Raw genomic sequence first — 22,982 nt, forward strand, 5'->3', positions numbered from 1 at the left:
ATATGTTCTCCTTTCAGAAAAACAATGGCAAATACATCTTTGTTGTTTGCATTTGACTTGACTTTGCATGCGACTTTTGTTTGCCAAGTTAAAGTGGGTTGCAGGGCTTATTAGCGATTGCTTCAGGGTTATTACATTACTGTTGAAATCGCTTTAAGCCTGTTCCAAGTTAATATATCAAACATTACGAGCAGCCTCATGGCTTTCATTTTACTTGTGGTCATGATCTTGGATGACATGAAAATTATCCAGCGGAGGAGGTCAACAAGCGTGTATGCTTTATTATAAGGTTACATGTTAATATGTCATTATGACAAGTTATAAGTTCTTACAGAAAAGAGGAATGCTCACTAAAAATATACAGACCCAGTCATACAGCTCGATAAAATAATGATCTCAAGAAGTTTCCACACCTTGATTATTTATTTATGAGGGGGGAAAACAGATGTATAAGTATCATGTAACAAAAGTATTTTTTTTGTACAACATCTACCGCAACCATTCAAAAGTTGGGGTTAGTACGATTTTCTTTTAAATGTTTTTAAAATAAGTCTCTCATGCCTATCAAGACTGCATTTATGTGGTCAGAAATACAGTAAAATGTAATGTATTCTTGTGATGCAAAGCTGTATTTTCAGCATCATTAATCCAGTCTTTAGTGTCACATGATCCTTCAGAAATCATTATAATATGCTGATTTGATGTTCAATAAACATTTCTTATTATGATTATTTTTTTCAGGATACTTCAGTGAATAGGAAGTTCAAATAAACCACTTATTTGAACTATACATCTTTTGTAACGTTATGAATGTCTTATTGTCACTTTATTTAATTTCATATGGCTTTGCTGAATAAAAGTGCTAATCCCAACCCCATAAAACAAAAACAAAATTTTGAACAGTAGCACGTCTGCACTGTTTCATGTCAGCATAAATGAATATTCCAGTCAATAATAGCAAGATAGCAATACAAAGATACAAATAATTTTACATTTTAATTACAAAATACGAGTGACAGTTGCCCATAAACAATTGATGTTGTGTGTGGTTGACTGTACAGATGCTGGGGTGTTATGGGTGTTTGCTAGGATGCTACTTACTCATATCAAATGAACAAGTTTTCTGGGGCCTAGATATAGCTAGGATTTCAAATATTGTCCTCATAACGTAGGGTTTACATGAACACACACACGCACGCACGCGCACACACGCATGCACGCGCACGCACGCACGCACACACACACACACACACACACACACACACACACACACATACACACACACACATGTGATAAGATCTTATATAAACAGGAATAGTTCACAGAAAAAAACAATTATTCTAACATATACACTACTGTTCAGCAGTGGGTGGTACGATTTTTAGTGAACGTAAACACTAAAACAGAAGAAAATATTAATGCAATTTAAAATAACTTTTTTTTTCTGTTTTAATATATTTTGAAAATGTACTTTATCCCTGTGATGTCAAAGCTGATTTTTCAGCATCACTACTCCACTCTTCGGTGTCACATGATCCTTTAGAAATCATTATAATATGATGATTTGGTGCTCAAGAAACATTTCTTATTATTGTTATCAATATTGAAACCTATATGTGGAAACCTTGATAGATTAGAAAAAACAAGTAAAAAATCTTACCAACCCCAAATTTGTGAAATTTTGAGTAAATAGCAACTTAAATATCAGCTGTTGCTCACACCAAGCTACCTTATGACTTCATAATATTTTATTGGTGCTTTTAATGAACATTTTTGGAGCTTGACTGCAGCGATCGTTCCCATTCACCTTTATTATACAAAGAGGAACACCCAGGATATAAAAAAATGCCCCTTTCAGATTAAAGAAAGTCATACAGGTTTGAACGACATGAGGGTGAGTAAATGAAGACAGAATGATCATTTCTGAATTTTAGTGCATCCAGTTGAACACTTGAACTGACTCTGATCTCATGGCATCTATAGATGTGAAGTTTACTCTGATTCTGAGGTGAGCCACTGCAGCACTGGTTCCTTGTTTTCTGCCAGCCACTTAATCTTGGCTGTTGTCTTCTCGATGGCCTGCTGCAGTGCTTGAGTCCCCGAGCCGAATCCGGTCTCAGCGTTGTCCTTCTTGAACTGTTTCAACTGAACAAAGACAGCAAGGCTTTAACACTTACGTCAGGTCAGTTTTTATCAATGTTTTATAATCCTCTCACAGTGCATGCAATAGATTTTTGCCATGTGGTTATAAGGTCAAAGTTCACATACCTGACTGAGTTCAAATGGTGTGCAGAAACTATTGGTAATATCACCAATTAATCTGGAGAACGTGAATGATCCAGTGCCGTACCTGTTGAATAAAACCAACATGTATACTTTCACAAATATTTTTTTCTTTTGCTCAATCTGTGTGTAAGTGAGCGTGTTTGTGTGTTATTGTATTTGCCACACTTACACTTTGAAGAAATAGAAATAGTTTGCCCGGATAAAGTCCCATGCCAAAGGTTGGCCAATAATATTATTGGAAATGTACCCAATGGTGGAGGCGGCATCCTGCTTGCGTATCTTTTCTGGATTCATTGTATATTCCAGGTACCTCAATAAAACATGAAACAATTTACATTATAATTACACATTATACTTTGCATTTTCAACAGTATTACCATGTATGTACACAAACTGTCCTTGTGTTCGAAAATACATTTAAAAAAATGCAATTCATATGCAGGCACTGACTTGAGCACCATTTCTGTAATGAACCTTCATTGATTTTTGAATTAAAGTTAATTTTGATATTTGTTTTCTGGGGCTTAACCCTCTGGTGCTCTTTGGTAATTTTTGACCGAAAAATGTTACTTTTTTCTCTCTCTCTAGTTTTGTACATTATCAGAATGGCAGGAAACTTGGTAAAGGTTTTGGCACTTGCTCTGTGAACACACGCACGCCACGCACACACACAAACACACACACACACACACACACACACACACACACACACACATCATGAGCATGATTCAGAAAGGTTAAATGGTTCTGAAAATGTTTTTGCTTGCGCTCCATTTTTTTGCATTTTTCATAACAATAAACGTAAAATTCTATAACTTTAAAGCTACACTGTGTCATTTTTTAAGTTGATTCTTAGCAAAAAACACTTTGTTCTTTCAAAATTATATGTGCTCATTAATGTATAATTACTTCTACCAACTAATACATATGAGTGAGCTACTCGAATGGCAGAAGCCATGTTGCGCCTCCATCTTGAAAATACATTAGCCAAAGAGGGACATACCTGGAAATTCAAGCATCGCTTTTCACGTTTTTACACTCAGTGGCACTGCGACGAATGCGAGGGGGAGATTACTTCCGACTGCCGGCAGATTTGAAATAATACGGCCACCGTAGTTAAAACGCCCTCGGAATGGGAGGGGCTACTAGAAAGTAATATTCAGTTAGTAGTCATATACAATTTCACCGCAAGATGGGAGAAAATCCAACACAATGTAGCTTTGAGGTCAGTTTTTTTTACTTTTTTTTTAACTTCAGCAATAATCTGCCAAGTGTCGTCTTTAAAAAGAGACTATAGTCTGTGCTCCAAAGACTTAAAAATTTATGACAGTTTAAGTTGGAAATCCAGAGAGTAAAAAAAAAAAAAAAAAAAGTCTGGGTGCTTTAATTGTCCTGAGAGTAATTGTCACTTAGAAAGTGTAATTAAAAGGCTGAAATCCTCAAAAAAACGTTGCTCCATAATGTTTTATTTCCGTTTTGTCGTAACACCTAAAAAAAGCATACTGCATAATAAGCATATGAATATTCAGCAATATGTGTGTAACCCTTTTCACCCTAGGCTCGTGATGAGGCAAGTACGTTATACAGCAACATATAAAGTAATAAACCCTCTTAATCCTAATGCTTGGTAAAATGGTGAAAGAGACATCCCATTGTATGACAAACCTGTCTAGGAACACTATGATTCTCACTATCTCTCTCTCTCTCAAGGAGTAGCTGCTACCTAAAGGAATAATCTTGGATTTAAAACATATAGGATATTACCACAGAAAACACTGAGCTACATAAATACATGGCATGTGATGGAAAAAAACAACAAGAACGCCATAGCTCAGTTTTCTCCTTTTGTATTATGCGAAAACCACATAACATTTGAACAACAAACCTGAAAAATAAAAAACTCAATTTGAAGAAAAAAAAAAAAACCGGGTAATAAAGTCAATGGTCTGTGATAACCTGAGTGCACTCTTTTGTTTGTTTTGTTTTTTTAGCAGGCCTGCATTAGTTTGTTGGCGCGCTTAATGTTGGAGCTCATAGACTGAAAAAAACAACAATACCTCCTGGCGTGTAGTGAAAGGCTCAGATCCTACCGCGTCTGTAACTCTCTCTCTTGTCAGGCGAACTCCGTTTGCAAGCGGCACAACGAGGGTTAAACAGCTTCATCCGTCCAGCACCGACAGCCAAACAGTCCCCAATGAAGAAAACATCTGTGTCAGCCAGCGGATCTCTTCTCGATATCGTCTCCTCTCGTCCAGCAGGCAAACAATGTGTCTCCGGTCACTTCCATGACCGTGTCACTGTACCGCAAAACCACAAGCTAATATAGACAGAGAGGCTAACGGGTCTAAACTCGCGTCACAGTCCAAAAACACACGTTGAACTGAGCAATGCCACTGTGCCATTTTAATAGGCTACTTTTAAACGCATATAGCTCAGTAATGTCAGTTTTATGTAGCTATTTGCTGAGAGGGGGCGGGGTTTTTGTTGGGAAAGTCAGGGGAGAGACGCACACTTCGATTAGACTGGATAAACACATGCAGCATCTTAATTGTTAAGAAAATGAAACGAAATAAATGAATAGCCTAAATCAAGCCTTTATTACAAAAACTAGGCGATATCATACAGCATTCAGAAAAATGCGCACCCCTAGTTCCTCCGTCTATGGCCCAATGACTAAAATGAGCATTTACTAGCTACTTTAAAAAAAACGCGGGTCGGGTACAATATTTTCTTTCTTTTTTTTTGCGGTCCGAGTTGCGGGCGGGTTAGTTGAAAACGTCGGTCGGGTGCGGGTTGTTTATACATTGACCCGCGCATCACTGGTCTGGGCCATGTGGTTACTGCTTCAGTCTTCTCTGAATCGGTATACACTCCGTCTTGAGATATAATGTGCCCCACGTAAATCACTGATGGTTCACAAAACTGGCATTTATTCAGCGACAACTTGAGACCCTCATCCTTCAAGCGGTCCAGCACCTTTAACAACCTTTCCTCATGCTTTTCGAGTGTTGCTCCAAACACGATGAGATCATCCAGATAGACTAAGACTTCAAGCAAGTTCATATCCCCAACAGTTTGTTTCATGATCCGCTGAAAGGTTTCTGGAGTCCCTGACACTCCTTGTGGCATCCTTTCAAATTGGTAGAAACCCACTGGGCAGATGAAGGCTGTCTTCTCTTTATCGGAGTCACTCATAGGCACCTGGTAATATCCACTCCGGAAGTCTAACACACTAAACCACTTTCTTCCGTTGAGACAGGCCAGTGCATCTTCGATCCTTGGTACTGTGTACTGATCTGGAACAGTACGTCGATTTAGGGTCCTAAAGTCCACACACATGCTTATTTTACCTGTCTTCTTTCTCACCACTATAGGTGAGGCATAAGGACTTCTTGATTCGGTAATGATCCCAGCCTCTTTAAGCTGTGACAGATGTTGTCTCAATGCCTCTAGATCAGCAGGCGCCAGTCGGCGAGACCTCTCTCGAAAAGGTTTGTCCTCAGTGGTTTTGATAGTGTGATGTGCACTTTTACAGCAACCAACATCAAACTCATGGGTAGAGAAAACCTCATGTCGTTTCATAATTTTTCCCACCACTCTCCTTCCACTCCTCAGGGACTGGTGAACCTCCAAAGTTAAAGGAGGACGGGGTCAATTTTCCTGCTGACTCAGTGTTAGGCTTTTGGCTTGCAGTAGACGAGAACACCACATCTACTGGAAACAGGTGGGCAACCGGCATTCCTCGAGTCAATGTAATTTCTTTCTTCGATACATTCCTGACCAGCACAGTGATTTTCTTAGACATTACAACGGTGGGTACCTGCAACTCCAGTCTGACCAAAAACTCTCCTGGAAACCTTGGATCATCGCCGGGTTCGTCAGGTGAGTCCACCAGAATGGCTTGAGCACTTGGAATCCCTTGAAACTTTGGCACACCGGTCACTCGAGCTACCCCTCCAGGGCGCACAGTGACAGGTTTACTTTGTGTGAACCATACAGTTCCCCTCTTGTGGTTGTCATCATCATCAGATAGGCAGTCTAACAGCTGTTCAAAAGCCCTTTTGAAAGTGGGATGAATGTGCATGCTACTGACGAAATTCTCTCCTGCTCTCTCTCTACAGCTCTTCAGTAGTCGTCTCACTGTCGGTGTGTTTGTGCCAACGAGTATGAACGCTTCACCTCTCACAACTGGGTCAGGACACACCAACACAAGGATATCAATAATCTCAGTCACTCCAACGTCAGCTTCCAAAAACTCCAGCTTAAGTGACAAATAGCCATCATATGGGTAATCAGCAGGACTGAGGCCCCATATCTGCAAGGCACTGATTGGTGTCAATGGCAGGTGTGTCAAGTATCTGCCGTAGAAGGATCTGTACTGCAAAGTCACTTGAGAACCAGTATCGAGTATAGATTTAGCATAGATACCTTCAATCTGTACTGGTACAGCAGAACTCGGCCCTACTAAGCCCTCAGGTATAGTGTCCTCCACTTTCTCATCTGGTTTAATTCACTTGGTGGAACGTGTTTTCACTACAGTGAAGCCAGGCCGTTCCTTTACTGGTTCCCGCGGTAGTTTCCCGACTTCTTTGTCAGTTTGATGAGGCGCTTGTTGACCCTATTGAGATTTTCTTCACCATCACATTCCCTTTTGAAATTTCCATCTCCCCACATCTATAGCAAAAGATCCCTGGTCTATCTTCCTCAGTGCCAGCTCTTTGCAGGGTTTCACTCCTCCTGTGTCTAACCTTGGCAGGGATTTCAAATTGTGGACCTTGGGTATCTGCCGGAGATGTTACTGTAGCAGCTTTAAGGCTAATCTTTTCTGCTTTCATAACAGTAATGTCTCTTCTGAGTTGTTCCCCTTCAGGACCAACTTTAGTTTCAGGAGTGGTCCCGGGGACAGTAGTAACAGCCATTGACGTCACTGGGCTTTTGACATCATTTCTACTTTGAAGCATGTCCTCTTCCTCTCTGACCTCTTTCAATAAGTCTTATGTGTCATGCGAATGCGAAGGGCAATCATGTCTTTGTGGCAAGGCACCTCTCACAATCTGCTCGATTCGAAGTCGATTCATTTCCAACAGCTGCACTCCTCCTTTCCTGAACACACAGTGTAACATTTTATCTAGCCTCATCAAATGGGCGGACAGCTTCTCACCTTCACATTGAAGTGTGTGTCGGAATCTAATAAGAAGATCAGATGGAGTTTCAGTTGTTCCAAAAGCTGTCTCCAGAGCTTGCATATATTCATATGAAGTAGCAGAAGGGTTCTGTGCTCTTAGAAACCTCACTATGTCCACAGCTGAACCTTTAAGACTTTCCACTACCCTCTGTTTTTTCACATTGTCACTGCATTGCCATTCCTCCAATAAATGCATAGTCTGCTCTGCCGAAGCGTCATATTCTTCTTTCCCACTGGGGGTGGGTCTCACACCAGAAAACATGCAGAGCTTCCTGTTACTTTGGGTATCAGTAGGTGCAGTGTTACATTTGTTCCCCAGGGAACTTATGGCATTGATCAGGGCAGCGTTCATGTCAAGAGACGAAGGGTTAAGCAAGCCTTTAACATCAGTAATATTCTTTCCTTCATGCCTCAAAAAGGACAACAGCTTCAAGGCTTCAAAACCTTCGCCTTCCGCAAGAGCAGGTAGCACATGAACAGGCCAAGGACCAGCCTTTCCCGGGAGCCCAACACAGTCAGGTATAGTCTGCTTAGTAAGATCAGTGGATGACTGAATCAACACAAACTGGGTTTTGGAAGCCACATCTAGACAGCGATCAACTATTTTAGCAATTCCAAAAGCTTTAACAAGACTCAAAGCTTGAAGCAGAACATCATCTGTGACATTGGCATCAAAACCACTTAACACTGCTGCATTCTCACGAGCTAGTGTCTTCCGTTTACACCAAGCTTCAATCTCATCAACATTTGTTTTGCTTTTTTAGCAGGCCTGCATTAGTTTGTTGGCGCGCTGAATGTTGGAGCTCATAGAGTGAAAAAAAACAACAATACCTCCTGGCGTGTAGTGAAAGGCTCAGATCCTACCGAGTCTGTAACTCTCTCTCTTGTCAGGCGAACTCCGTTTGCAAGCGGCACAACGAGGGTTAAACAGCTTCATCCGTCCAGCACCGACAGCCAAACAGTCCCCAATGAAGAAAACATCTGTCAGCCAGCGAATCTCTTCTCGATATCGTCTCCTCTCGTCCAGCAGGCAAACAATGTGTCTCCGGTCACTTCCACGACCGTGTCACTGTACCGCAAAACCACGAGCTAATTTAGCCAGAGAGGCTAACAGGTCTAAACTAGCGTCACAGTCCAAAAACACACATCTCCTGTGGACTTACACTTTCCCTGAAGCCTTGTTTATACTTGACGCGTCTGCACGAGCGCGAAGGTGCGCGCGGCAAAAATGACGTCATTGCGGTGTGGGCGGTCGCGCGCGTTGGGTGCGCAAAGGCCCATTTCGCCTGGCGGTGTGCACGGCAGATTTTGTAACAGCGCGCGCGGCTCCGCATCCGAAGATGAACGACTTCGAGCCGAATCTGGCCGAGCACGACCTTCTCATCACACCAGCACCCAGATTGAAGCGCGCGTCTGAGTGAAGCCACAGGAGAAAACTGTATCCGCGGCGCCACTGATCGCAGCGGCATTAACGAGCACTTTGATCACTTGATTTTAAAAAAAAAACACACATTTCAGCGCTAGATCGTCTCTTATTTAACAAACGAACGAAATTAATGTTCTGCTTGTTAACTTGAGATGTTTTATTTTTTTGTATTGGTATATTCATGCCACGAGATGTTTTAAAAAGTGGTGGGGACAATATCGACCCTGGTAAAAAGTGGTGGGGACAATATCGACCCTGGTAAAAAGTGGTGGGGACAATATCGACCCTGGTAAAAAGTGGTGGGGACAACCCGCAAATTACGCCTATGCCTCAGTCACAAACTCCTATGCAGAGAGCACGGTTTCTGATAAAACAAATTATAGTCCAACTTAAAGTGTTAAGCCCACAAACTCTGTGTTAATAGCAGACTAGCCCGCGTGCTCCGTCTTTTCTTTTTTTTCACATCCCGTCTTCGTTCTCTTCTCTCGCGGGATTTCACATAGTTCAACAGGATACTCTAATCACTAAATCTCTAAAATTAACAGATTGATTAGTGAGCTTTCTCTATGTGATGAACCATCCTTAAAACATTTAGAAGAAAACACAACTTAACTGTTAAATTACCAGAGCACATCTGAACAGCGCATAGATAATTAAATTATAAATCTTATTGCATATGCATTAAACACTTTATCAACCCAACAAAATACAATAATCCACATATTTTAGAAATAAAACAAAATAAGTGACTGATAATGACTAATATCGGCTGATATTGATCGGGTCATTACATGTGAAAAATATTTGACTGCTAAATCAAAGACATCGATGTGTAAACACATTTTGTTGTAATCTTATAAGAAAAATATAAAACGGTAATGATGTACAGTGATATAAAAATAGGATTATCTAAACATTTGTCCTTAAAAGTCACATCAAAACTTGTTTTACTGAATGTTGCAGTGTTCAATGTATTTGTCATTCAGAAATTTCTAAGAATTTTGGATAAGCATTTAAAAAAAAAATTTTTTTCCCTTTTCATAATTTCAGGCATCCTTATTTGTCTTTGAGCCTTGTGCTTTCCCATAGCTACCTGTTCAGTAACCAGGGCACTTTGGTGCAGGCCAGAGCCGCTCTCAGTTTGACAGCTTCAGCTGCAACGGTGGCCTTCTGGAACATCTGCCAGCCAAAGTTCCACTCTTCTGCACCGCCCGCAGCGATGGCGTCACAGTACACCGAGGACCTCAGGTTAGGATGAATCCTGAAAGGTATGAGAAAGTAATAGTTGATTAGTAATAGTTACTCAGTAATAGTTGACTTATGAATTGGTTGTCTTAGAGCATAGGTAAAAGTAATTAATACGATTAGCCTTTTGATTGACTATGTTATCAAACAGCTAATAATGTGTTGCTAATGTTACACAAACCAACCATGTTCCCATTCGCCATTTCAGTCTGCCTTCTAACAATCATCAAAAACGCTTTGAACAACTCAGAACGTCAGTGGAGAAAGGCATGTAGTTCATCATAACATTATAGTATAGATCACACACCCGTTATTGGTTACAAGGTAGTTTGTGACGTAAGAAACACCAGCGATTTCAAACTGTGTGTTTGAGACTGTCTTTAGATCACTGCAGTTTTAAAGAGAAAATACTAAGCAATGGTGTTGACATGAATTTGCACATGGTTTGTCTTAAAGCATATTAAAAACACCACACAGACATATAAACAACATTAAAAACTTGATTTTTACCACAGGGGGACTTACATTTCTGAAAAAAAAATTGAACTAACCCCAAACTTTTGAACAGCAGTCTATATTTTTAATTTTTAACTCTTTCTCCGCCATTGACATAATTTTTCTGCTTTCTGTGTTTCTACTGTTATAAAGTAGAGGGCACTATGTTATGGAAATTTTACATTTAGATGTGTTTCTTTTGCTTTTGTATGGGTACAACTTGTATTAACGTTGAACTTTCATTTACTCATAAGCATTTAAAGGAATATAATCATATAAGCTGAAGCACAATAATAAAATAAGTAACCAAACATTTAGAGATGCATAAGTTAGAATAAGCTTGCAGGAACAATATGTTCTAAGAAGAACTAAGTAGCAAAAAGACTTTGTGTTCTTCAAGTGACCTTTTGTATTCCAAGTATGAACAACATGTGTGTGTGTGTGTTTTGTTCGAACTAAAGATAGGCAATAGGTGTGAAAAGAAAGAGCAGTGACTGAGAGCTGGGGTTTTTGTGCAGACAGAGCATTGTTCTGTTCAGATAGAATTTATGATTAGACGAGATCTTGAACACGGACGTATACAGACGTTTCCTTTTAAGGTAAACGAGAGACAAATCTTTATGACAAGATGCAACCCACTCAGGATGTGTTGAGGGTATATAACCTGGGCGAAAGGGACTAGCCTTCGCCTTCTCATGTCAGATGCTCTCTGCGTGAGAATGCCATGGGCCTTCTCATACTTAGACACTGTCTGTATGTTGAACGCCTATTTCTTGCAAGAAATAAAATACTTTGTTTAATCTTTTGAGAATCGACTTTGTCTCCTTCATCCAGGTTTGAATATTGATAAATTTCCACAACAAATGGCGACGAGGATGGGATTGCAAAACCGATGATCGTCGTGAGGGGAACAGTTGACTGGCCATCCCGAGAGAACACTCTACGGCTCGAAATCCTCAAGTTTAAGGAAAGAGAATTGTTCAACTCCTCACGACGACCTAGGGGGACGCAATTAAAGAACTCACAGACAGTGAGACTCACAAGACGGTGAGAGGAAATTTCTTATGTAACAAATAAGACAAATTTTGTTGATTGATATTTGCGTATTGAATATTTTTTCCTAAAGAGTCACGTTTGGGATAGACCTGATAGCAAGTTCCCAAACAGGTCCGGGATAAGACCACAAAACGTATTAAAATTTCCCTAAAGAGCCAGTTTTGAGAATAGGCCTGGAAATAATTTCTCAAACACCAGACAGAAGCACTGGTCTGGGAAAGACCTATATTGACGAATAAAGGCAATTTGGAAAGACCTGCATCGACGGATGAAGGCAGGGCGTGGGGTGGCTGCGCCAGGGAAAAGTTAATACGTAGAGGAGAGCGTGGGTGGCTGCGCGAGGAAAATTGATAGATAAATATAAAGTAATAAAAGAATAAATAAAAATACGCAAATATAAATTAACAAAACAAAATTAAGTATTATAGGGAAATTGAACAAACAAAATTGTAAAAGTAAAAATGGGTAATGAAAATTCAAAAAGGAAAGATGAAGAACATGTTGATTTCTCGAAAGGTTCATGCAAAATGCAATATGGGTTAATGGGGGTTTAAGTGTGTCACATTTGACTAAGACTAAAGCAAATTGGTCGACTCACGTTGTCAAGAAGAAAGACAAGACACATAGCAATCTTGAAAATGACGGATCTGACATTGTTTCTTCTTCTCCCTATTATGGCGATTTTTGTTTTGTTTTGTTTTTGTTTTTTTGTGAGAATAAGAGAGGAGGACAGGACGCATCCGGCTCATCTTCCAACTCCTCGCAATCCTAACCAGATTCCAGCCGCCGCAGAAGGACGGGGTCAAGCAGTTCCTAACGCACCACACAAAGAACCATGCCACCACTCTGCAGCCCTCCAGAAAATGAGAGTAAAGACTTTGTTCTTGGATGGATTGGACAGTGATAGTTCAAAAGCAATTCAAAAGAGCTGTGTCGGATGGCAATTTGCCTCCACAGTAGAAATGAGACAACACGCAAGACATCATGAAAGTGCAGCGGAAAATCAACGCAGCCAAGCAAGACAAAGACCTCATGTGGGCCCTGGTGACAATGCAAGGTGTGTATATGGGCAACAACAACTCCATCCATCACCAAATGAACCAGAGAGGCAATGGCAGAGGAAGAGGAGAGGACGTGGTCGGGGAAAAGGACGAAACAGTCAACCATTTCAACAACAACGCAAAGAGCCCTATGACAAATGTTTTAATTGTGGACGAAAAGGACATTGGCGTGATGAATGCCCACACGGCAAAGGCGGGAATCAGGCGGATTGAAAGGAGGAGGAGGGGTGAGCGACGGGGTTCCTGTCTCTCCAACTGATGAGTATAATTTACCTTTATTTTCTGATTTCTGCTCTATGCAATGAAGACTTGCTTGCTAGGGTTTTCTATAAGACTCATATTTCTTTACCCTTGATAGAAATGACTGTTAATGACGTATCTTTACTATTTCTGCTTGACACTGGAGCTTCCAATTTGGCAATTAAAGCGACAAAGTTTGAAAAACCAGTTCCACTATCTGGGAAGACGACTTCTTCCAGAAGTGCAACTGGTCATGTGGTCATAGAACAATATTCGAAAACCCTTGAGTGTTCAATTGAAGGGGGAAAATAAAATAAAAATTAAGCATTGTTTTTTAATTACTAAGTTATGTCCAGTGAATTTAATGCGAAGGGATTTACTTTGTAAGTTGGGTGTTTCTGTTCATTGTAGTGATCAGGGCTTATCAGCTGACATGAGAATGACGCATGAAACTGAAAGCACAGAGGATTTTTCTCTGTTTGTATATGAATGGCAAATTTCTGACACATGTCTGACCACAAAGCGGCTCATGACAGAGTGTTGCCATCTTCTGAATCTATGAGAGACTCAGATTTACATTGCACTTCTCATGTAAGCACTGATCATGATGATGAATATGCACAGCGATGATTTAATGTTGACATAGAAATTGTGACGACTGACTATGTGTATTGAACTGACCAATGATGTGTTTTGAATGTGAAATTGACTGACAAACAGACAGTGTTTTATGACATGGAAAATGCACTAGCCTCATATCGCTGGCCAAACCAGTGAAGGCTGAATGGCGTGACGCGGGTCCCTTCATGGCCAGGTGCCATGAACTGACCGACTGGGTCATAATAGATAAAAAAAAAAAGAATGATCTGCCAAAGTGAAAATACCGTTTGATTTAAACAGCCATGTCATGAAAGACTGAGAGTTTGAGAGCAGTCACAGTGTTGGATGAGGAAGTGAAACTAAACAGACTGAGTTTAACACAACTCCCTGTCATAACAGACGGGTTGGAGAGAGTTTCCAAAATGTTTATGGGCTACCGATAAAAATGATGTCTGATTGCAGATTGTGAGCCGATTCAAATAAAGACCAAATCCGACTATAGACCAAAGGAAAATGCAGTATCCACTAAAAAGGAAGTGGCAGTTTGTAAGTGCCAGGCTCATACTTCGGGTAGTGATGACGTTTCTAAGGAAAACAGGGTGTCAGAGTTTAGCAGCGAAGGCTGCAGCTCGATTTCCTGTTCAGATAACCATAGCAATACGGCTGAATGAGGAACTAGGTGACAGAAGCGATGAAACAACACGCTTCTGCCTATGATAAAGAGAGATTTACAAGGCAGGCCGTGAATATGAAAATGGACAATGGGGCCCCAGCTAATAATAATAAACCATGTTTACCTTCTCATTTTCTTTCAGGTATATGCAAGTTTGATGCATGGATTGGACCATGTCTCAAAAGGGAGGATGTTTACTATTATGCAAAATAACTGATTTACCAAAGTTTTTTCCACAGTGGCAGCAGATTTTTGCAGCAGATGTTTTGATTTGTGGTATTAACAATGTGGGCAGGGGTCAGGCAATGAGACAGGGGGCCATCCCAGGCCGCAGAGACCATTCTCAAATGTAATGCTCGATTATATTGAATTATTACAATCTGACAAAAAGAGATACTGCGTAGTGGCAGTCGACATGTTTTCAGAATGGGTAGAAGCCATGCCAACAACAAAGGCAGATTAAAAAAGGAATGGCAAAACTATTCCTACAAGAAATTATCCCACCATGGGAATTTCAAATCCTGAAAAATTATTAAGTGGCAATGGTTCACATTTTGTAAACAGTGCAATTTCAGCAGTTGAAGCATTCCTGGGTACATCCGGAATGGGGAGGAGCTAACTTACATGAGAATGAGAAAGAGGGGCTGGGAAGCACGAAATCCTCGAACATTGCCTGACACCACTATTTGTGAGCATGACATGTTGCAATATTGTGTTGAGCTGGATAAGGTGTTCTGTGATATCTCAAAACAGGTCCAGGCAGCAGTTGCAGAGCCAGCTGAGACGGCCCTGCACAGCTTCCGAGGAGAGTTCGTGTTGATAAAGGATCTGAGACGAAAGCATTGGAAGGCGAAAAGGTGACAGGGACCATTCCAGGTTTTGCTGACAACTCAAAATGCGGTGAAAGTCGAGAAGCATCAGCTCATGCGGCTAGCTGCAACGGAAGAAGAATCCCACTCAAAGCTAACGAGTGCCAAACAGAGATCAGACTAACCAGAGACGTGTCATACCGTAGGTTACCAATGTGAAAACCACCGTCACTGGAGAGCAGACGAATCAATAGTAAGAGACGATTGTGCAATTTCAGGAGTGGTCAGGACTGTATCAAGGACTTTGTGGAACTTTAACGGCGTGGGCATTGAAATAACCTGTCTGATCATATCAACTAGACCTGCCCTGAGACCAAAAAATACATCGAGAAACGGGACTGATATCGTTCAAACAAGAACATTTTCTCGCCTGACAAGGTTGTAATGTGTGGCAATAGGTCACTAAATCTTATCCTCTTAATTGGTGTGGCTGTAAGCCTAGCACGAGATGATAGCATATAGAGGTGAAAATGACAAAGGGAAAATGGGGTAAGACCATGTATTTTTGTAAGGATCCATGTCAAGGGCAATATGTGTACGGAGGTAATCAGGATGCTATCAGAGAGGGTCTATTGACCAAGGCGGGGTATGTCTCACTTCAGGGTGATTAAATTAGAATATTAGAGTGATGCCAGAGTTTTTGGAATTAGAAGAAATCACTGAAAATTTAGGAGAATTAATAGGGTTAATTCCATGTACTATGTAGAAATTACTGAATGTGAAAATTCTATAGAAATCAAATCAATATCTTCAAAGAAAGTCAAAAGTCAGAACCCATCAGAACACAGCACTAGAGACTTTGACAATGTATGGGCAGTGAAACCGCAATTAGGCGACGTATGTCTATGTAAATTAGGGACCCAACAAGGGGCAATAATGGCTGGTACAGCACACTGTAAAACCACGATAATCATGAATAATAACAAATGTATAACATATTATTGGAAAATATGCAAAATGTTAGGAACCTCTTGTTGTTTTAATTTGACTGGCGTCTATCAAAATGTATCAGACATAATAGAACACATGAAAATGGCCATAGCCACTCCAGATGAAATGTAATCTTCACTAGATAATTGGTTCTTGGGCCTGCAGGGGTGGACGAAATTGTTAATAAGTACGATTATGCCAATCGGATGTTTGATTTTCATTTTGATTTTTCTTTTAATGATTCCATGTTTAATGAATTGTATTTCTAGAATCACTGCTAAGGCAGTGACTGCCACAATGGTGAGAATGAGTCCAGGGGAATGCACAACAGTGATAAGTAGAGCACCAGAGGTGAAGTTAATGTGTCAGTGGCTGATGATGATGAGGATTATGAGAACAAGAGCGAACATGAGTTTGACTAGGAAATTAAGTAACCATGAAAAAATTTACCTGTTGTGAATTACTATGATTATGGAAGAGTAAATGTAAAATTGTGTGTATGTTCTTTGAATGAACATATGGGGGATTGTTATGGAAATTTTACATTTAGATGTGTTTCTTTTGCTTTTGTATGGGTACAACTTGTATTAACGTTGAACTTTCATTTACTCATAAGCATTTAAAGGAATATAATCATATAAGCTGAAGCACAATAATAAAATAAGTAACCAAACATTTAGAGATGCATAAGTTAGAATAAGCTTGCAGGAACAATATGTTCTAAGAAGAACTAAGTAGCAAAAAGACTTTGTGTTCTTCAAGTGACCTTTTGTATTCCAAGTATGAACAACATGTGTGTGTGTGTGTTTTGTTCGAACTAAAGATAGGCAATAGGTGTGAAAAGAAAGAGCAGTGACTGAGAGCTGGGGTTTTTGTGCAGACAGAGCATTGTTCTGTTCAGATAGAATTTATGATTAGACGAGATCTTGAACACGGACGTATACAGACGTTTCCTTTTAAGGTAAACGAGAGACAAATCTTTATGACAAGATGCAACCCACTCAGGATGTGTTGAGGGTATATAACCTGGGCGAAAGGGACTAGCCTTCGCCTTCTCATGTCAGATGCTCTCTGCGTGAGAATGCCATGGGCCTTCTCATACTTAGACACTGTCTGTATGTTGAACGCCTATTTCTTGCAAGAAATAAAATACTTTGTTTAATCTTTTGAGAATCGACTTTGTCTCCTTCATCCAGGTTTGAATATTGATAAATTTCCACAACAACTATTAAGCAACTTCTGAATGAGGAGAGACTCTCAGAATCACAAAACAAGGGGGAAAAAAAAGATTAAGCAATAAAATAATTGCTTAAACGTCCCTCAATAGATATAATAAAATGATGATGATCAAACAAGCACTAGAAACTTGTAAAACACACACACACACGATCCACCATTCTGAAGAACTGGCAAAGTAGATCATTTCTATATTGCTCCACATAGGAAATTGCTCAACTTCCCCTGTGGTTTGCACTTACGCATTGACATGATGATTCTGCATCCATCTTTTGAACCAGCTCTTGGTTACTTCTCTGCATCCCTCCACGCCGGTACTGCAGGCTAGTGAGAGTGCAATGATCTGTGTAAACCTGAGAATAAAAAATGGCACATTATTAAACATAACTTAATATTATTCTAATAGGGTCTGGGAAGTGTGTGACATAAAATATTTGTTCTTACTGATCATTGTGGCCAGAGGGAACTGTTGTCCAGTTTGAGCTGATAGTGCCAAAATGTTCAAACAAAGGTTTGACTTGTTTCTTGAGATAAGCCTGAAAGAAATACACACAGCAGTTTGTGTAATCTATCTGTTTTACTTTGATAACAAAGACGAGGTTTAACCAACCTGCAAGGCACCATAAACTTCATTGCGGCCGAACAACTGGAAAAAATAGTTCAGACTCCGAATCGCTGCCTCCCAGGGAATGTACTCCCGCTCATTAATGAGATATTTAGTTGTCCTCAAAGCGAGTGTTATGTTTATAATGGATGCTCTGGAAAAATGAACAAAACATGACAGTTTTACAAGGAATACATGCAGTCACATTTCCCACACTTTTTGACTGGTGAATTTTAATGACTTTTACAATTGTTTGTGATTACTGGACAAAACTATAAATATGTGTATCAATTGTATTAATTAGGGGTTCAAGTGCATGTCGCTGGTCAAACATGGCTGGACAACTTTCACTAAAATGCTATGACTCTTGAACGGAATTAAACATTTTCCCCAAACTTATGTGTAGCTAAATCTTTGGTAAAGTGAACAAAAATTGCGGCGATTAACCACTTGATGGCGCTATAACTGTTAGAAAGATTAGTAAATTAGTACCTTAGTAAATTGCCTGTATATTGCCTGTTAGTGGTCTTTTCCATCACTGATCTAGCTGGTTACAGGTTTAATAAATGAAACATGATACTTTTTTACACATGTGCTTAAAGGCCTTAAAGGAAGTTCACTTTAAAATGAAAATTAGCCCATGATTTACTCCCTCAAGCCATCCTATTCCTAGGTGTAAATGTCTTTCTTCTTTCAGACGAATACAATCGGAGTTATATAAAAAAAATACCCTTGCTCTTCCGAGCTTTATAATGGCGGTGGATTGCAACCAACAGATTGAAGCTCAAAAACGTGCATCCATCCTTCGTAAACAAACTCCAAACGACTCCTGTGGGTTAATAAAGGCCTTCTGAAGCAAACCGATGAGTTTGTGTAAGAAAAATATTCATATTCATATAACAAAGTAAAAAGCTTCCGGCCAAATGGCCATACGCAGTCTACTTGCCCCTAATGCGCAACTTACGAAATGTATGACATCAGAACAGAAGTAGCGTAGTGCGTCATGGCGGAGCGTAAAAATCAGCAGTACGCATACGTCGCATTACTCGCATAAGTTGCGCTTTACACTTAAGTGGAATCCGTTCGTTTGGCCGGAAACTAGTTATTTTACTTTATAAAGTTTTAAATATGAATATTATTCTTACACAAACTCATCGTTTTGCTTTAGAAGGCCTTTATTAACCCACAATAGTCGTTTGGAGTTTGTTTACGAAGGATGGATGGATGTTTTTGAGCTTCAATCTGTTGGTTGCAGACAATAGTAATATTGTGAAATATCGTTACAAATACATTTCTTGTTAGTATCAATGTTAAAATCAGTTGTGCGGATTCATATTTTGTAGAAACTGCGATACACAGAGCATATGGTTCAAAAGAGCAACATTTATTTGAAATAATGTCTTTGAAGTAATGTCTTTACTGTCACTTTTGATTAATTTCATGCATTCTTGTTGAATAAAAGTATTAATTTCTGCAAGAAGAAAAAAAAACCATACTGACCCCAAACTTTTGAACAAAAGTGTACATGGAATGTACATTAATTTATGTTCAACTTAATAACTCTCACCGTGCTAGATTAAATGCGTCATCCAGAATCTGAGCTCTGTTCATCACAGGAATCACCTATGTAAAGGAAAGATATAAATGATAGTTTTTATGTCTTTTTTTTGCATTTTCGTGTCTGTTCTTTCTCATAATTTTCATGCAGGACCTGGTGATTTGACTCCAGTTGGCTGAGGAGTCGCTCCCAGTTGCCAAGGTCGTAGTTCACTCTGAAGTATCCTGACACATGGAGGTTGGCCAGCACCCATTCACTTTTGCTGACTTTCATGGGTTTGTGAATAGCTTAGAGCAGATAAAATAAGGTCAATTTCATTTAGTATCTTTAAGCAAGGAGATAGCATTTCATTTGACACTAAATAGCCATTTTAATTGACAGTTGTATGATCTATCATATTGTAGCTAGTAATAATTAGTAATAATAAGTAATAATTAATTATTACATCACTGTTCAAACGTTTAGGGGTCAGTAATGTTTTTATTCAGCAAGGACGCATTACATTGATCAAAAGTGACAGTAAAGATATTTACAATGTTATAAAAGATTTCTTCTATTTCAAATAAATTCTGTTTTATTAAAGTTTCTGTTCATCAAAGTATCCTGAAAAAATGTATCACTGTTTCCTAAAAGACATTAAGCGGCACAATTGTTTCAACATTGATAATAATACGGTAATAAATGTTTCTTGAGCATCAAATCAGCATATTAGAATGATTTCTGATGGATCATGTGACACTGAAGACTGGAGTAATGATGCTGAAATTTCAGCTTTGCATTACGGGAATAAATTACATTTGAAATATTATTAAAATAAAAATACTTAAATGTTATTAAAATAAAATAAAATGTTATTTAAATTCCAATTATATTTCACAATATTACTGTCTTTAAAAAACATCATTCTTTAAAAAACAAAAAAACTTTTGAACAGTAGTGTATTTTCAAATGAAAATGAGCCAAACAATATTTCTGAATTATAAACTTGAATTAATTAGAAAAAGCTTCTTGCTCAAATGGAACCTTTTCACAGACTGTGATGAAGCATTTAAAATGCCCTTTTAAAGTTTTTTTTTTTTTTTTTCATTAAAAAAATAAAAATGTGTGTAAATTTCGAACACTATATTATTATATTACCTTTGCATCAAATGACAAAAAAATTGTCAACGCTCCTGTGAGGGTTTAATACAGCGGTTATTTTTTTCCTTTTTGAAACGTTTGCTATTTGAGCAAATGGGAACACAAAAAATATATTTTATGTAGTCTCTCATTCACCGCTATAGAAGTTTACCGAACTATGACGCCATCTGCTTCTGACAAACCCGGAAACATGAAAAGGGTCAATAGGCTCTATGCAGATAATTTGCCATTATCTCCACCTAATGCAAAAAAACGGCTTCTGACGCAGCACCGGATGTAACTGGGCGGGCTGAGACAAAACGCGGAAGCGATCGTGCATAGAGCCTATTACTCTAAATAGTGCATTAGGAAAATATTTGAACTAAACTAAAAATGACATGGACAAACTATTACTTTTATAAGCAATCAAGTGAAAGTCTGACAACCCAGAGCAGCCTTTAACAACCATTCAGAAGATTCTGGCACCTACAGAGCAACATGTTAACAATTGCTCAGAGTACCTTAGCAACACCCTGGCAACCACCCAAAACATTCTGGCATTGTGATTGCAAGTTTTGCACAGGGAACACTTTGTTCAAATGTCTTGTAAGCTTCTTGTAAATGTCGAGCCAAAATAGTTTTGTAAGCTTCACTCCCTTTTCTTCCAAAAACATATCAATGCATGTCCAGCCCCTGTAGAATAAGGAGTAACATTTGACTCATTGCATACTACAGATTGGCCCTTGCGGTGGAGTACAGAAACCCATAACAACAAGAACCTAGTGATCTGCATCTAAGACCTGTTGCAAGACCTTGAGGTAGAGGTAGATGAAGGTACATTGACTTTAGAAGGTTTAATGTACCTGATTTCTGTAGAAGCCACAGCTGATCCTGCTCCTGGTCTCTTTTCATCCATTTGATGGGCACAAACCATTCATAACTGAGGTTTAACACAACAGTTAGACTTATAGGCAGGGCTTTCAAATGATCTAGAAATAAGACATTGCAATGAAGATGCTTGACAACATACTTAAATTCAGATTTCCTTTCCACCACTGCATCTTTTTCCAGGAGAAAGTGCTTTTGGCTGACGTTCCCAGTTCGAGTGTCAATGGTGACTACTGGGAAACCCATCTGTAGTATCCAGCGGTTCATGATCTCATGAACACTATATGGTAGTTTCACCCCTGGAGTTTGATCCACTGCCTGGTTGAGATGTGAAAATGAGCAGAACGTTGAATTTCAGCATGTCTCACAGTGTTTTTTTACACCACGTATAAATCTCAAACAGTTTAATATCCCACCTTTTGAAGATGATCCCAGAGGTCTGAATAGACAGAGCTTCCAAAAGCAAACTGGTTCAGATAGGTCTGTGGGAGAGCAACAACACAAACTCTTTTCTCTGGTCGTGAAGTATGGAGTGAAAGTTGCATGAACTCTTCGAATTGTTCAAAAACTTGATTCTACAGTAAGACTTACACTGAGTCCCTTGGCAAACACAGGCTCTGTCAGGAATTCTGAGAGCATTTTAAGCACCGCAGCTCCCTGTAATTACAAACATATGTGATGCTTTTATCTCTGACTGGACTGAAACTCTGACTGCTTTATGACTGTATTTGCAGCCCCTCAAGGAATGGTGCTTTTTGGTGGTCTTTCATAATTCCACATTATCAGTGCTGAAGCTGAAACCCAACTTGGATCATCCAACATTAGAGCAAAAAAAATTTTCATTGTAATCAATGCTAATGTTACGGGTGGTTGCCAGGACGTTGCTAGGTTGTCGTTAAGGTGTTCTGAATAAATATTAGCACATGTTCTGAGTGTCATTGTGGTTAGATGGTTCTGAATGGTTGTTAGGCCATTGATATCCAGTTGCTAGGATGTTTTATGGTTGCTAGGGTATTGTGGGTAGTTGCTACAGTATTCTGAGTGTTCTTAGTGTTTTTCTTTTCTTGGTGGTTGCTAGGGCATCACTACATTTCTAGGTATCATTATAATGTGGTTTTTCAAATTTGTAATCAGTACTGGATGTAAAACAGTACTGGATGTAAAAAAGATGTCCAGTTGCTAGGGTGCTTTTGATGGTTGCTAGGCTGTTGTGGGCGGTAGCTATGGAATTATGAGTGTTCTTAGTGTTTTTCTTTTATTGGTGGTTGCTAGGGCACCACTAAATTTATAGGTCTTATTATAATGTGGTTTTTCAAAGTAAGTTGTAATCAGTACTTGATATAAAACAGATGTCCAGTTGCTAGGGGGGTTTTGATGGTTGCAAGGGTGTTGTGGGTGGTTGCTATGTTATTCTGAGAGTTCTTAGTGTTTTTCAGCTCTTGTTGGTTACTAGGGCGTCACAAAATTTCTAGGTCTCATGATAATGCGGTTTTTCAAAGTTGTTATCAGTA

The 22,982-nt window shown here is 39.3% G+C and overlaps 1 protein-coding gene across 2 annotated transcripts in view; it reads right to left on the reverse strand.

Moving 5' to 3' along the window:
• Window positions 1-893: 893 nt before the first annotated feature.
• Window positions 894-22,982, reverse strand: part of anpepa (alanyl (membrane) aminopeptidase a) — a 32,647-nt gene continuing 10,558 nt past the window's right edge. Inside the window, exons 9-21 of one of the 2 annotated variants that reach the window (XM_079590698.1) lie at window positions 22,063-22,128; window positions 21,888-21,953; window positions 21,614-21,789; window positions 21,447-21,523; window positions 19,618-19,751; window positions 19,474-19,529; window positions 17,913-18,060; window positions 17,747-17,838; window positions 17,545-17,655; window positions 9,991-10,158; window positions 2,456-2,596; window positions 2,269-2,350; window positions 894-2,145 (exon numbers count right to left, since the gene is read on the reverse strand). In XM_079590698.1, the coding sequence (XP_079446824.1) occupies window positions 1,993-2,145; window positions 2,269-2,350; window positions 2,456-2,596; window positions 9,991-10,158; window positions 17,545-17,655; window positions 17,747-17,838; window positions 17,913-18,060; window positions 19,474-19,529; window positions 19,618-19,751; window positions 21,447-21,523; window positions 21,614-21,789; window positions 21,888-21,953; window positions 22,063-22,128 (1,470 nt within the window). In that variant the 3' untranslated portion in view covers window positions 894-1,992. Of the gene's footprint in view, window positions 2,146-2,268; window positions 2,351-2,455; window positions 2,597-9,070; window positions 9,122-9,204; window positions 10,159-17,544; window positions 17,656-17,746; window positions 17,839-17,912; window positions 18,061-19,473; window positions 19,530-19,617; window positions 19,752-21,446; window positions 21,524-21,613; window positions 21,790-21,887; window positions 21,954-22,062; window positions 22,129-22,982 lie in introns of those variants that run through there. The other variant, XR_013795047.1, reaches the window with a different exon arrangement.

Source organism: Phoxinus phoxinus, assembly GCF_949152265.1.
Source record: "Phoxinus phoxinus genome assembly, chromosome: 2".
Lineage (NCBI taxonomy): Eukaryota > Metazoa > Chordata > Actinopteri > Cypriniformes > Leuciscidae > Phoxinus > Phoxinus phoxinus.